At 66.2% G+C, this 13,644-nt stretch overlaps 1 protein-coding gene across 1 annotated transcript; it reads right to left on the minus strand.

The window, feature by feature from the left end:
- Positions 1–76: 76 nt before the first annotated feature.
- LOC141735107 (uncharacterized) lies at positions 77–13,629 on the minus strand. Its single transcript, XM_074567553.1, has 13 exons — positions 13,614–13,629; positions 12,657–12,705; positions 12,429–12,494; positions 12,156–12,201; positions 9,639–12,073; positions 9,487–9,543; positions 8,607–9,376; positions 8,174–8,455; positions 7,892–7,966; positions 6,441–6,626; positions 5,491–5,616; positions 2,088–2,198; positions 77–467 (listed from the first exon to the last, which is right to left on the minus strand). The coding sequence occupies exons 2-13, from the start codon at positions 12,700–12,702 to the stop codon at positions 99–101; spliced, it is 4,569 nt and encodes a 1,522-aa protein (XP_074423654.1). The 5' UTR covers positions 12,703–12,705; positions 13,614–13,629; the 3' UTR covers positions 77–98.
- Positions 13,630–13,644: the final 15 nt, after the last annotated feature.

Here is a 13,644-nt window from a genome sequence, read left to right on the forward strand (position 1 = left end):
TGTCCCCTACCTGGGAGGTGACACCCCCCCCCCCCCCCCCCGTCTCCCCCCCAAAACCCCAAATCACCCGTTTTTTCACTGCCAAAAACCCCCCTTTATTAGCGGGTGGGGGGGGCCGCCGGCCGCCTCCGGGTGCCGGGGGGGTCCCGGGGGGGTTCCAGGGGGGGTCGTCGGCTCCTGCCACGGGTCGTCACCCCCCCCCCAACCCCCTGGGGGGAGGCGGCAGCGGCGCGGGGCTCTGGGGCAGCGCCGGGGGGGTGAGGAGGGTCCTGTAGTAGTGGGGGGGGGGTAGGAGGCCTTTGCGGGGGGGTCCCGTCGGGGGGGGGCAGGAGGAAGGGGGGCAACTGGAGGCGCTGGCGCAGGAGCCCCGTCAGCAGCAGCTCGGCCGAGGCCAAGGGCAAGCGGGCGCCCAGCGCCGGGGCCCAGCACCCCGCGTCCGCCGCGCACGAGATCACCAGCCGCCGCGGCTGCAAAAAACGGGGGGGGGGGGTCACTGAGGTCGTGTCGTGTCCCCCCCCCCCCCCCCCATCCACCCCCCCACTTCCCAGACGCCCCCCACTGCCAGGACTGCCCCCCCCCCCCTCCCCAAGCTGGGTTTTTGCCCCCCAAACGCTCCCAGGTTTCCTGGAGTCCCCAGTATCCCCAGTAACCCCTACTGGGACCCCCCCCACCCCCCCACCCAGGGAGCCCTGGGATGTTCTGAGCCCCCCCCCACCCCCCCACGGGACCCCAACCCGCCATAGGACCCCCATCACCCCCCCCCCCCCCAGGACCCCTCAAACCCAGTGGGACCCCCCCCCCAACCACAATGGGACCCCCCCCCAGGAGCCCTGGGATGTTCTGACCCCCCCCCATAGCACCCCAATACCCCTGGGACCCCCATCACCCCCCCCCCAGGACCCCTCAAACCCAGTGGGACCCCCCCCCAACCACAATGGGACCCCCCCCAGGAGCCCTGGGATGTTCTGACCCCCCCCCATAGCACCCCAATACCCCTGGGACCCCCATCACCCCCCCCCCAGGACCCCCCAAACCCAGTGGGACCCCCCCCCAACCACAATGGGACCCCCCCCAGGAGCCCTGGGATGTTCTGACCCCCCCCCATAGCACCCCAATACCCCTGGGACCCCCATCACCCCCCCCCCCAGGACCCCCCAAACCCAGTGGGACCCCCCCCCCCCCCAACCACAATGGGACCCCCCCCAGGAGCCCTGGGATGTTCTGACCCCCCCCATAGCACCCCAATACCCCTGGGACCCCCATCACCCCCCCCAGGACCCCCCAAACCCAGCGAGGCCCCATCAAACCCAGTGGGACCCCCCCCAACCCCAACGGGACCCCCCCTAAAAGCCCTGTGATCCCCTGATCCCCCCCCCCGACCCCCCTCCAGCCCCCCCCGGGAGACCCCAATGGAACCCCCCCAGGAGCCCTGGGATGCCCTGACCCCTCCAAACGCCCCCCCCCCCCGGGAGACCCCAACCACAATGGGACCCCTCCCCCCCCACCAAGAGCCCTGGGATGTTCTGAGCCCCCCCCCCCCACCATGGGACCCCAACCCGCCATAGGACCCCCATCACCCCCCCCGGACCCCTCAAACCCAGTGAGGCCCCCTCAAACCCAGTGGGACCCCCCCAACCACAGTGGGACCCCCCCCCAGGAGCCCTGGGATGTTCTGACCCCCCCCCATAGCACCCCAATACCCCTGGGACCCCCATCACCCCCCCCCAGGACCCCCCAAACCCAGTGGGACCCCCCCAAGACCCCAGGGATGCTCTGACCTCCCCCCAGCCCCCCCCAGGAGACCCCAATGGGACCCCCCAAGACCCCCGGGATGCCCTCACCCCCCCTCCCAAGGCACCCTGACCCCCCAGGACCTCCTTTGTCCCCCCCCGGTGGCTTTGGGACCCCCCCTCAAATACCCCTTTTGTCCCCAACGCCCCCCTCCGTGTCCCCTCATTTCCAACCCCATGGCTCTGGGGTCCCCCAATGTCCCCTTGGTCCCCTCCCCAACGGCTCCGGGACCCCCCATGTGTCCCGTCCCCCCGCCGTGGCTCCGGGTCCCCCCCCGTCCCCCCCCGTCGCCTCACCGCGTAGGTGTGGGGCATGGTGGGCAGGAAGGTGCCACCGCTGCAGGTGACGATGTCCCTCATGTGCTCAGGCTCGGGGCGGACGTTGGGGGTGACGTGGACCTCGTAGCCCTGGGGACACCGGGGGGGGGGGGACACAGGGGGACGCGTCCGTCAGTCCATTCCCCAGACCCCGGAACGTCCCCCATGGGGGGACAAGGGCACCTTGGGGACGCAGGGAACGTCTTGGGGACGGTGTGAAGACACCAGGGGACACTAAGGGACATCTGACACGACCGTCGACGGCCACGAGCTCTTCAGGAGGGACGGAGGGGGCAGGAGAGGCGGCGGAGGGTACGGAGAGCTCGGAGATGGAGGGTACGGACGCCGGGGCGGCGAGCGTTGGGATGAGGGGAAGGGCCGCTAAAGCCGACGTCGCCGGGGCCGGGGGAGGGGGGAAGAGTCCGCTCCGGATGCGCCAAGCGAAGCGGGGAGGGGGGACGAAGGCTTTCGAGAAGCCGCTGGGGGAAACGTCGCCGTCGCTTGCCGTCGTTCTCGGGGGAAGACTTTAACCCGCTCGGTTTGTCCGCTGGGAATACGGCGCGGCAGAGAGAGGGAACGATCCGGGAGGTTCCCGGAAGGCGTCGGGGGATAATCACGCGGCCGGGGAACGAGCCGACGGGGGAAGGCGCCCTCCTGGACCTGCTCCTCGGCACCGGGGCAAGGACTTGCCGGGGAAAGTGAAGGGCGGTGGCCGCGTAGGGCCCAGCGATGGCGAGACGGTCGAGCTTCCGACTCTCGGGGAAACAAGGAGAGGGGTTATAAAAGGGCCGCCTTAGACTTCCGGAGGGCAAACTTTGACCTGGTCAGAAAACCGCCGGACAAAATCCCTCGGGAGGCTGCCCTGACGGACGCAGGAGCCCAGGAAGGCTGGAGACGCTTCCAGAGAGACGTCTGAAAGGCAGCGGGGGAGGCCGTTCCCCTGCGCCGAAGAACAAGCAGGCGGGGAAGGAACGCGGCCTGGCGGAACGGGGACCTTTGGCTGGAGCTCAGGGACAAAAGGAGAGTCTGCGACCTCTGGAAGAGGGGACGGGTCTCTCATGGAGACCGTAAGGATACAGCGAAGCTCCGCAGGGAGAAAATCGGGAGAGCCAAAGCCCGGCTAGAGCTCAGCCCCGCGGCGGCTGTTAAGGATAACGAAAAACGTTCCTATAAACTCATCACCAACGAAAGGAGGATCAGGGAAAACCTCCCTCCCTTACGGGATGCGGAGGGAAACGCAGCCCCAAAAGGCCGAGGAAAAGGCGGAGGGGCCCGACGCCGGCTTTGCCGCAGCCTCTAGCGGCGGAACGGGCTGTTCCCTGGGCACCCGGCCTCGGGAGCCGGGAGACGGGAAGGGGAAGCCGGACGAGGTCATGGCGATTAACGAGGAAGCGATGGGCGACGCGCTACGCCCTTGGGACGCGCGCAAGTCTAAGGGACCGGCTGGGTCACATCCGAGGGCGCCGGAAGGGTCGGCAGCCGTGCCGGCCAAGCCGCTTCCCGTCCTCCGCCTGAAGTCGCGGCTAACGGGGGAGGGCCCCGCGGGCCGGAGGGGAGCGAACGTAGCGCCCGCCTACAAAAAAGGCAGAAAGGAGGATCCGGGAAACTACGGCCCCGTCGGCGTGACCTCGGTAGCGGGGAAGGTGACGGAGCGGATCATCCCGAGTGCCGTGACGAGTCGTCCGAGGGACAAGCAGGGTTGGGTCGGCGCGGGTTTAGGGAAGGCAGGTCCTGCCTGACGAACGCCATCTCCTCCCACCACACGGTGAGCCCACGGTCGGCCTGCGGACATTTGTCTACCTTAGGCTTTCGAAAAGCGTTTGACGCCGTCCCCCACGGAATTCTCACGGAAAAACGGGCGGCTCGAGGCCTGGGATGAGCAAACGGTCTGCCGGATGAAGCAGCGGCGGGACGGGCCGTCCCAAAGAGGGGTGGCCAACGGGGTTGAGTCCAGGCGGCGGCCGGTGACAAGTGGTGTCCCTCAGGGCTCGGCGTTGGGACCGTTTCTGTTCAAGGCCTTTACTGACGACCGTGACGAGGACCTGGAGCGTGTCACCGCCGACTCTGCGGATGACACAAAGCTCCGCGGGAGCGTTGACCCGCATGAGGACGGGGAGGCTCTACGGAGAGCCTACGGATCCGTGGGCCAACGCCAAGGGGATGAGCTTCGAGAAGGCCAAGTGCCGGGTCCTGCGCTTGGGCCACGACAACCCCGCGCATGGCTCCAGGCTCGGGGCCTCGAGAGCCGCCCAGGCCGAAAAGGACCCGGGGGTTCCGATCGACAAGCGGCCGAACACGAGCCAGCAGCGCGCCCGGGTGGCCGAGAGGGCCAACGCCATCCTGGCTCGTGTTAGAAACGGCGTGACCAGCAGGAGGAGGGAGGGGATTGTCCCCCTGCGCCCAGCGCTGGCCAGGCCACCCCTGGAGGATCGTGTCCCGTTCGGGGCACCTCGACACGAGAGAGATCTCGAGGCGCTGGAGCGAGGGCAGAGGAGGGCGAGGAAGGCGGCGAAGGGCCTGGAGAATAAATCCTACGAGGAGCGACGCAAGGAGCTGGGAGTGTCGAGTGCGAGGAAGAGGAGGCTGAGGGGAGACCTCGTCGCTCTCCACAACTACCCGAGAGGCCGTCGGTGAGAGGTCGGGGCCGGTCCCTTCTCACGGGGCACCAGCGATGGAAGAAGAGGGACGGGGCTGAAGCTGCGGCGGGGGAGGTTTAGGTCGGGCACGAGGAAGAAACTCTTCCCAGAAAAAGGGGTCGGACACCGGGAGAGGCTGCCCCGGGAGGGGCCGGAGTCGCCGTCCCCGGCTGCGTCGGGGACTCGTCCCACGCGGCGTCGGGGGACGGGGGTGTGGGGGGGGGAGAACTCCGTGGAGCGGGGACGACGCTCGGACGCCGTCAGCCCGAGGGTCTTTTCCAACCCAAACGACTCCCTGACTCTACCGGCGGGTGACACCCCTTCGAGGCCGTCCCCAAGGCCACCGCGCTGGACCCAGGCCACGCGGGGGTGACGCAACCTGGGGGACCACCAGGGCCGCTCCAGGGGACGGGGATACCTCAGGGCCGCCTTGGGGACACTGCGGGGACGCCAGCGAAGGAGGGGACGCCCCTCTGGCCATCCCCAAGCCCCCCCTGATGGGACCAAGGCCACGTCGGGGGGGACCCAACTCCATCGGGGACAAGGACACTTTGGGACACGGGGCCACCGTGGGGCCACCGGGTGACGTTAGGTGGCATCAGGTGACACCTCCTGGCCACCCTGCACTCAGTCCCCAGTGGGTGCCCCGCTCGGTGAGGGGACAGGGACACCTGTGGGGAGGACAGTGGCCCTCGGGGAGGGTTGGGGACAGTTGGGGAGGGTTGGGGACAGTTGGGGACGGTCACCTGGAGCAGGGGGTGGCGGCGGGCGCGGCGCAGGGCCTGGGCCAGGCTGAAGCCGAAGTGACGTTCCTGCTGGCTGTCACGCACCAGGAAGGGACCCGGCACCAGGACACGGCCACTGCGGGAGCTCTGGGGACACGAGGGGGGACACGTGGTGGCACCCCCGACCCCACGGACCCACCAGATCCCCCCCCCCCACCCCCAAACGACCCCCTCCCTTGTCACCCAAAGCCTCCACGTCCCCAAGGATCCCACTGCCTGTCCCCAAGGTCCCCCCATGTCCTCAAGGTCCCCCCTTGTCCCCAAAGGCCCCTTCTTTGTCCCCAAGGACCACCGTGTCCCCAAACACCCCTCTCCCTTGTCCCGCACAACCTTCCTGTCCCCAAGGACCCCACCCCCTGTCCCCAAAGACCCCTCCTTTGTCCCCAAACACCCCCCTGTCCCCAAAGACACCATCCCCTGTCCCCAAGGACCCGTTCCTTGTCCCCAAGCAGCCCCTGTCCCCAAGGCCCCCTCCTCTGTCCCCTAGAACCCTCTACTTTGTCCCCAAGGTTGTCCATGTCTCCAAAGGTCCCATCCCATGTCCCCAAGGACGCTGTCCCCTGCCCCCAATGTCCCCCATGTCCCCGAAGACCACTATTCCACGCCCACAAGGACCCCCCTGTCCCCAAGGACACCCCCCCATGTCACTAAGGACCCCCCATGTCCCCAAGGAGCAATCTTGTCCCCAAAGACCCCACCCCTGTCCCATGACCCCAAGGGATCTCATGACCCCCAGGACCCTCTGCGTGTCCCCAAGAACCCCCATGTCCCCAAGAAACCTCTCTTTGTCCCCAGAAACCCCATGCCCTGTCCCCAAGGACCCCCGTGACCCCAAGATCCTCCTTCCTGTCCCCCAGAACTCTCTCCCTGTCCCCAAGGTCCCCCTCCCCTGTCCCCCGCCCCCATGGGACCTTGTGGAGCCACTCAGGGGTGACGATGGGGATGCCGCGGGCCACCGCGCAGAGGAACTTGACAGTGCGTCGGACGCGGTCGGTCACCAGGTGGGTGCAGTCGAAGACGGAGGTGGCCATGGACCCCCCCAGTGTCCTCAGGGCCACCTCCATCTCTGGGGAGGCCACCACCCCCGTGAACAGCACCTGAGGACATAAGGACACCATGGGGACATGTTGGGAACAACCCCGGAGTGGCCACTACAGTGACGAACAGAACGTGGGGGACATGGGGACACCACGAGTACACCTCTGGGGTGGCCACCACACTGATGAACAGAACATGGAGACACCACGGGGACACCATGGGGACAACCCTGTAGTGGCCACCACACCGATGAACAGAACATGGGGACATGGGGACACCATGAGGACACCTCTGGGGTGGCCACCACACTGATGAACAGAACATGGAGACACCATGGGGACACCATGGGGACAACCCTGTAGTGGCCACCACACCGATGAACAGAACATGGGGACACCATGAGGACACCTCTGGGGTAGCCACCACGTCAATGAGCGTAACATGGGGACGTGGGGACACCATGGGGACAACCCTGTAGTGGCCACCACACCGATGAACAGAACATGGGGACATGGGGACACCATGAGGACACCTCTGGGGTGGCCACCACACTGATGAACAGAACATGGAGACACCACGGGGACACCATGGGGACAACCCTGTAGTGGCCACCACACCGATGAACAGAACATGGGGACATGGGGACACCATGAGGACACCTCTGGGGTGGCCACCACACTGATGAACAGAACATGGAGACACCATGGGGACACCATGGGGACAACCCTGTAGTGGCCACCACACCGATGAACAGAACATGGGGACACCATGAGGACACCTCTGGGGTAGCCACCACGTCAATGAGCGTAACATGGGGACGTGGGGACACCATGGGGACAACCCTGTAGTGGCCACCACACCGATGAACAGAACATGGGGACATGGGGACACCATGAGGACACCTCTGGGGTGGCCACCACACTGATGAACAGAACATGGAGACACCATGGGGACACCATGGGGACAACCCTGTAGTGGCCACCACACCGATGAACAGAACATGGGGACATGGGGACACCATGACGACACCTCTGGGGTGGCCACCACGTCAATGAGCGTAACATGGGGACGTGGGGACACCATGGGGACGCTGCCACCAACCCTGAGGACACCGAGGGGGCAGAGAGACGTGTTGGGGACACCCCGGGGACACCCCGGGGGAATCTGGGGGGGGACGTGGGGACACTCAGGGGTGACTTTGGGGTGATGGGGGAGAGACACAGGTTGGGGGGAGGGCGGGGGACACCCTGAGGGGACACGGGGACATCAAGGGACACTTGGGGACACCCCGGGGTGCTGCTGTCCCCCCCCCTTCCCACCGTACCTTGGGGGGGGCGGAGCCGGGGCCTCCCTGGGGGCGGAGCTGGTGCCCGGTGACCTCTGGTGGCTCCTCCTCCTCCTGGGGGGGGCGGAGCCACATTCATGAGACCCCGCCCCTTACTTCCCAGCCCCGCCCTGCTCACCACCAATCAGCAGCCAGTGGGGGTGGGACCACCCAGAGGCCCCGCCCACCCACAGACACACCCTACACGTTGGTCCCGCCCAGCCAACGGACACGCCCATCACCCCTTAGGCCCCGCCCAGCCAAAACAGACCCCGCCCTTACCTGCGGATGGGCGGGGCTGGCCCGCGGGGGGTGTGGCTTAGCCGGGGGGCGTGGTTTGCCCGGGGGGCGTGGCTCCACCTGACCCCGCCCCCTCACCGCCGTTGGCTCCGGTGGAGTTGGGGGCGGGGCCTGTAGGCGGGGGCTGCGCCGCACGGGGGCGGGGCCGGCGGTCGCCCCGCCCCTCACCCCGCTGCCCCCGCCCCCTCCCGAGGCCACGCCCCCCGTGGCTCCGCCCCCTCGGCTCCCGGCCAGGCGCCGGCTGCGGCGGGGCCCCTCCGTGACCTGCGGGATTTAGGGGGGGGGGTGTCAATGCCCAGACGCCTGGGTCCCTTTTTGGGGGTGTGGGGGGGGTGGGGACCCCCCCCCCCGGACACCTGGGCCCCCCCCGGACACCTGGGTCCCCCCCCGGACACCCGGGTCCCCTCGCACTCACCTCCCCGCCGGGGGCTGCTCCAGTCCCTGTCCCCTCTGGGGCTGGTGTCACCGTCACCGGTTCCACCGGGGGTACCAAGGCATCCACGGAGGCATCCGGAGGGTCCTGCGGGGGGGGCTGCCCTTCCTCCTCCTCCTCCTCGTCCTCCTCCCTGGGGAGGAAGAAGCGCTGGGTGGGCTCTTCAGGGTCCCAACCCCGGGCTGCGCCTGTGGTTGAGCCCCGCTGGAGACTCAGGGGTTCGGGGGGGGTCCTGGTGCCTGGAGGGGAAGTCCAGGCGTCTGGGGGGGTGCGAGGGGGCTCCAGAAGGGGCTGCTCTTCCTCCTCCTCCTCCTCCTCCTTCTTCTTCTCCTCCTCCTCCTCTTCCTCCCTGGGGAGGAAGCGCTGGGTGGGCTCCTCGGGGTCCCAACCCCGGGCTGCGTCTGTGGGAGAGCCCCGCTGGGGACCCAGGTGTCCGGGGGGGCTCCTGGTGGCCGGGGGAGCCTGGGGGGGCTCCGGACGGGGCTGCTCTTCCTCCTCCTCCTCCTCCTCTTCCTCCTCCTTCTCCTTGGGGAGGAAGAAGCGCTGGGTGGGCTCCTCGGGGTCCCAGCCTGGAGCTATGTTTGTAGGAGAGCCCCGCTGGGGACCCAGGTGTCCGGGGGGGTCCCTGGTGTCCAGGGGGCCCCGGGGGGGCTCCAGAGGCGGCTGCTCTTCCTCCTCCTCCTCCTCCTCCTCCTCCTTGGGGAGGAAGAAGCGCTGGGTGGGTTCCTCAGGGTCCCAGCCTGGGGCTGCGCCTGCAGGAAAGCCACGCTGGGGACCCAGGTGTCCCGGGGGGGACCCAGGCATCTGGGGGGGACACCCAGGTGTTTGGGGGGGGGGACACCCAGCCATCTGGGCCACCTACCCTTGGTCGCCGGTGGCAAGAAGCTCTGGGTGGGCTCCAGGAAGAGCTCGGGGTCTTCTGGAGGGGGGCGGCGGGGGGGGGAACAAAGGACCTTGAGAAGGGACCCAGGTGTCTGGGGGGGGGACCCAGGTGTCCGGGGCCACCCCACTTACCCTCGGTGTCACTCTCTGTCACCGTGGCATCCGCGGCCCTTCCGGGGGTGGCCTCGGCATCACCGGTGACACCCAAATTCCGGGCCGGACGTGGGGATTCGGGGGTGGGAACCCCCGGCGGCACAGCCGGATCCCCGCCCCTCGCCGGGGGCTCCCCATCGCGCCGCTGGGCCCCAACATCTGGATTCGGAGCCTCCACATCCGGATTCGGGGCCGAGTCCTGATGGTTTGGGACTGTCCCTTCCGCGCTTGCGTCACCGGGTGATTCTGGGGACAAACTGCGCCGTTTTGGGGGCGATTCCCACCGTTTTGGGTCTGGCTCCTTCATACCGGTATCGCTGCCCGTGGTGGGGCCTCCAACATCTGGATGGGGCCGATTTCGGGTCCGGATTCGACTCCGGAGGCCCCGAACATCTGGAGTGGGGGCCACCTCCTCCACATCTGTGTCACTGCCACTCCGGGGGCTCACGGAAGAGGAAACATCTGGATTTGGGGACATCACAGCCACATCTGGGTGGCCGGGTGCCCCTCGACACCCTTGCGCTGCCCCAACATCTGGAATGACACCGTTGTCCTCAACATCTGTATCACTGTCCACATTCAGGACCGGGCACTGGGCTTTGGGGGCTCCAACACCTGGAGTTGGGAATGTCACCGTCACATCTGGATCATCATTGGTCCGTGTCGGCCCTTCGGGGTCAACATCTGGAGCAGCGGCCATCTTAGCAACCGCATCCATGACCTCAGGGGTTGTCCCATGCGGTTTCGGAGCTCCAGCGTTGGGAAAGGCAGTGAGGTCCTCCACATCTGTATCGCTGTCGCCATTGGAGGTCACCGAGCCACGGCTGAGGCCGCAAACATCTGGATTCGGGGTCTCCATCACCACCGTTGGGTCTTTCTGGGTGGTTTGGGGTGTTCTGAGGCTTTTCAGGCAAAAACCACGTTGGGTCAGGTCTTCTTCCTCCACGTCTGTGTCACTGTCCACTTCCAGGTTCCGACACTCATTTGGGAGAGTTGCAACATCTGGATTTGGGTTCGTCACGTCCACATCTGGATCTTTGCAGGGGTTTTTGGTAATTCTGTGGATTTTTCTACCCCCAACATCTGGATTCGCTTCGTTCTCCTCCACATCTGTATCGCTGTCCACCACAAGCGTCCAGTGCTCCTTTTGGGGTGGATCTGGCCTCTCCACGCCTGGGTTTCTGGGTACACTTTGGGTTGCTCCATGGGTTTTTGGAGCCCCAACATCTGGATTGGAAAAGTCCTCTTCCACATCTGTATCGCTCTCCACCAGGAGAGCCCGCCATCCTTCAGCAGCGCGGTTTGTGGTCTCTGTCCTCACCTCCGGGTCTCTGGGGGCTCTTCTGCGGCCTTGGGGATGCTCAACATCTGGATTTGAAGTGGCCTCCTCCACATCTGTATCACTGTCCACCACGAGGACCCCATGAGCCTTCTGTGAACTTTCAACATCTGCATTTCGTGCCTCCACCTCAATACTTTGGTTTTTCGGTGTGTTTTGGGTTGACTGATGGGTTTTAGGGTATCCAACATCTGGATTGTCTCCGTTCTCCTCCACATCTGTATCGCTGTCCACCACAAGCACCCGACGTCCCTTCTGTGAACCTTCAACAGCTGCATCATTAGGACCCATCTCAATCTTCTGGCTTTTGGGTATATTTTGGGTCTTTTGATGGGTTTGGGGGCATCCAACATCTGGATTGGCTCCATCTTCCTCCACATCTGTATCGCTGTCCACCATGAACATCTGGTGTCCGTTTTTGGGCCCTTCAACAGCTGAGTTGGAGCTCTCCATCTCCACATCTGTATCGCTGTCCACAAGGGTCCGGCATCCATTTTTGGGACCCCCAACATCTGGATTTGGGATCTCCATCTCCACACATGGTTTTTTTTGCATCTTGGGGTCCTTTCTACGTACTTTTGGGCACCCAACATCTGGAAGGACCTCAACCTCCTCCACATCTGTGTCACTGTCCACCACCAGCATCCGCCGTGCGTTTTTGGCATCCCCAACATCTGGATTTGGCCCCCTTTCCTGCACATCTGGGTTACTGCTCACTTCCGGGGCAGTCCGGTGACGGTTTGGGCGAAAAAGAGCCGTTTTTTGGAGCGCCCTGACACCTGCATCACTCCCGACATCGAGAGTCGGGTTGCTGCCTTCCAGGTGTTTCACATCTGGATCCGCAACCTTTTTGGGGTCCAGGGAGCGCTTTTGGGGCCGAACATTTGCAATAGCTATTTTTCTCCCCGAATCTGGCTCCGGGGCATTTTGGGGGCCAAAACGGCGCTTTTTGGGTCCTCTGATGTCCGCCTCCAGGCCGGGCGCAGACACATCTGGATGGTGACCTGGTGCGGGGGCGTGGCGGCGTTTTCGTGGGGGGCGAACATCCGGGCGCACGTCCGGCTCCTCCGCGTCGCTGCGAGGGGAGGACGTTGGGATTCGGGGTCCTGAACCACCCCCCCACCCCAACGGGACCCACACATCGGGGTCCCACTTACCTCTCCGGCACGAGTCGGGGCGAGGCAGCGTCTCCGAGGGCAGGGCCTGGGGGAGCGGGGCAGAGATCGTTATTGTAGGGCCTACAATAACTCCAGAGGGTCCTCCCGGACCCGGGCGTCCGGGCTCATCCTCCCCCCACCCCATTTTGGTGGTTCCTACGAGAACGCAACGCCGGTGTTTACGTCAGTCCTACCGCAACCACCTCCCTGTTGTGTTTTTGTAGGTCCTACAATAACACCGTGTTCCCCCCCCCCACACACACACACACTCACCCCAGGGCAGCTCGTCGTCCTCCGAGTCGCTGGCGAGGGGGGGGTTCCCTGGCTCCGATTTCCTCCCTAGAGAGGACCCAGGCAGCCGGTGGGCTGCAGGACACCCCCCTCCGTGGGGACCCAGGTGTCCGGGAGTGCCCCCCTCTTCACCCCCACCTCCCCCCAAGGGACCCAGATGTCCGGGAGGGGACCCCGATATCGGAGGGGGGGGGGGGGACACACACCTACCTGCACCCCCTGCAGTGCTGAGGCCTCGGTGGCGCCTTCGCTGCATGGTCTGGGAGGGCGGGGAGGGGGGAACAACTGCCCCACGGAAACAACTGCCCCCCCCCCCCTTCAACTGCCCCCCCAGCCCCTAAGCGCCCCCCGAAACGCCCCCCTTCAGCTACAACTGCCCCCCTCAAGTGCCTCTCGGTTACTACCGGCCCCCCAGCTGCCCCCCTGCATCCAAAGAACACCCCCAACTACCTTCCCCATCCTCCAGCTGCCCCCTGGCTCCTACTGCCCCCCCTGGTTTCTAACTGCCCTCCCCGAAGTGCCCCCCTCCCCCCAACCCTGTATCCTGCCCCAGGGAGCCCCAAATTGCCCCAGGGAGCCCCAAACTGCCCCAAGGCCCCCCCCGAACTTCCCCAGAGAACCCCAAACTGCCCCCCACCCCTCCCAAATGCCCCAGGGACTGCTCAAACTGCCCCACAGGGATCCAAAAACTGCCCCGGGAAGCCCTTAAACTGCCCCACACCCCTTGCAACTGCCCCTCGACCCCTCCAAGTGCTCCAGGGACCCACAAGTGCCCCAGAGACCCCCGCCAGACTGCCCCAGAGAGCCTGAAACCGCCCCAGAGAGCCCCAAACTGTCCCGGGGAGCCCCCAAACTGTCCCACAGGGCCCCAAACTGCCCCAAGAACTCCCTGAGCTGCCCCACACCCCTCACAACTGCTTCTCGACCCTCAGATTGCCTCATAGGGCCCCAAACTGCCCCGGTCCCCGCCCCCGAAGTGCCCCAGGAACCCCCTGATCTGGCCCGGCCCCTCCCCCAAACTTCCCCAGGGACGCCTCGAATTGCCTCACACCCGTCCCAACCGCCCCTTGGACCCCTCAACTGCCCCACAGGGCCCAAAACTGCCCGAGGAGCTCCCAACTGCCCCACAGGCCCCCCAGAACTGCCCCACGGGGCCCCCACACTCACCCCTCCCGCGCCACCGCCCCCATGCCCCGCC

The sequence above is a fragment of the Larus michahellis genome, chromosome 29 (assembly GCF_964199755.1).
Source record: "Larus michahellis chromosome 29, bLarMic1.1, whole genome shotgun sequence".
Classification (NCBI taxonomy): Eukaryota; Metazoa; Chordata; class Aves; order Charadriiformes; family Laridae; genus Larus; species Larus michahellis.

Excerpts from the sequence above, each read along its gene's own strand:
- LOC141735107 (XM_074567553.1), bottom strand. The coding sequence starts at position 12,702 with ATGCAGCGAAGGCGCCACCGAGGCCTCAGCACTGCAGGGGGTGCAG. Across the intron at positions 12,495-12,656 it reads CAGCACTGCAGGGGGTGCAG|GGAGGAAATCGGAGCCAGGG; the intron begins GTAGGTGTGTGT and ends GGTCCTCTCTAG. Across the intron at positions 8,456-8,606 it reads GAGCAGCCCCCGGCGGGGAG|GTCACGGAGGGGCCCCGCCG; the intron begins GTGAGTGCGAGG and ends TAAATCCCGCAG.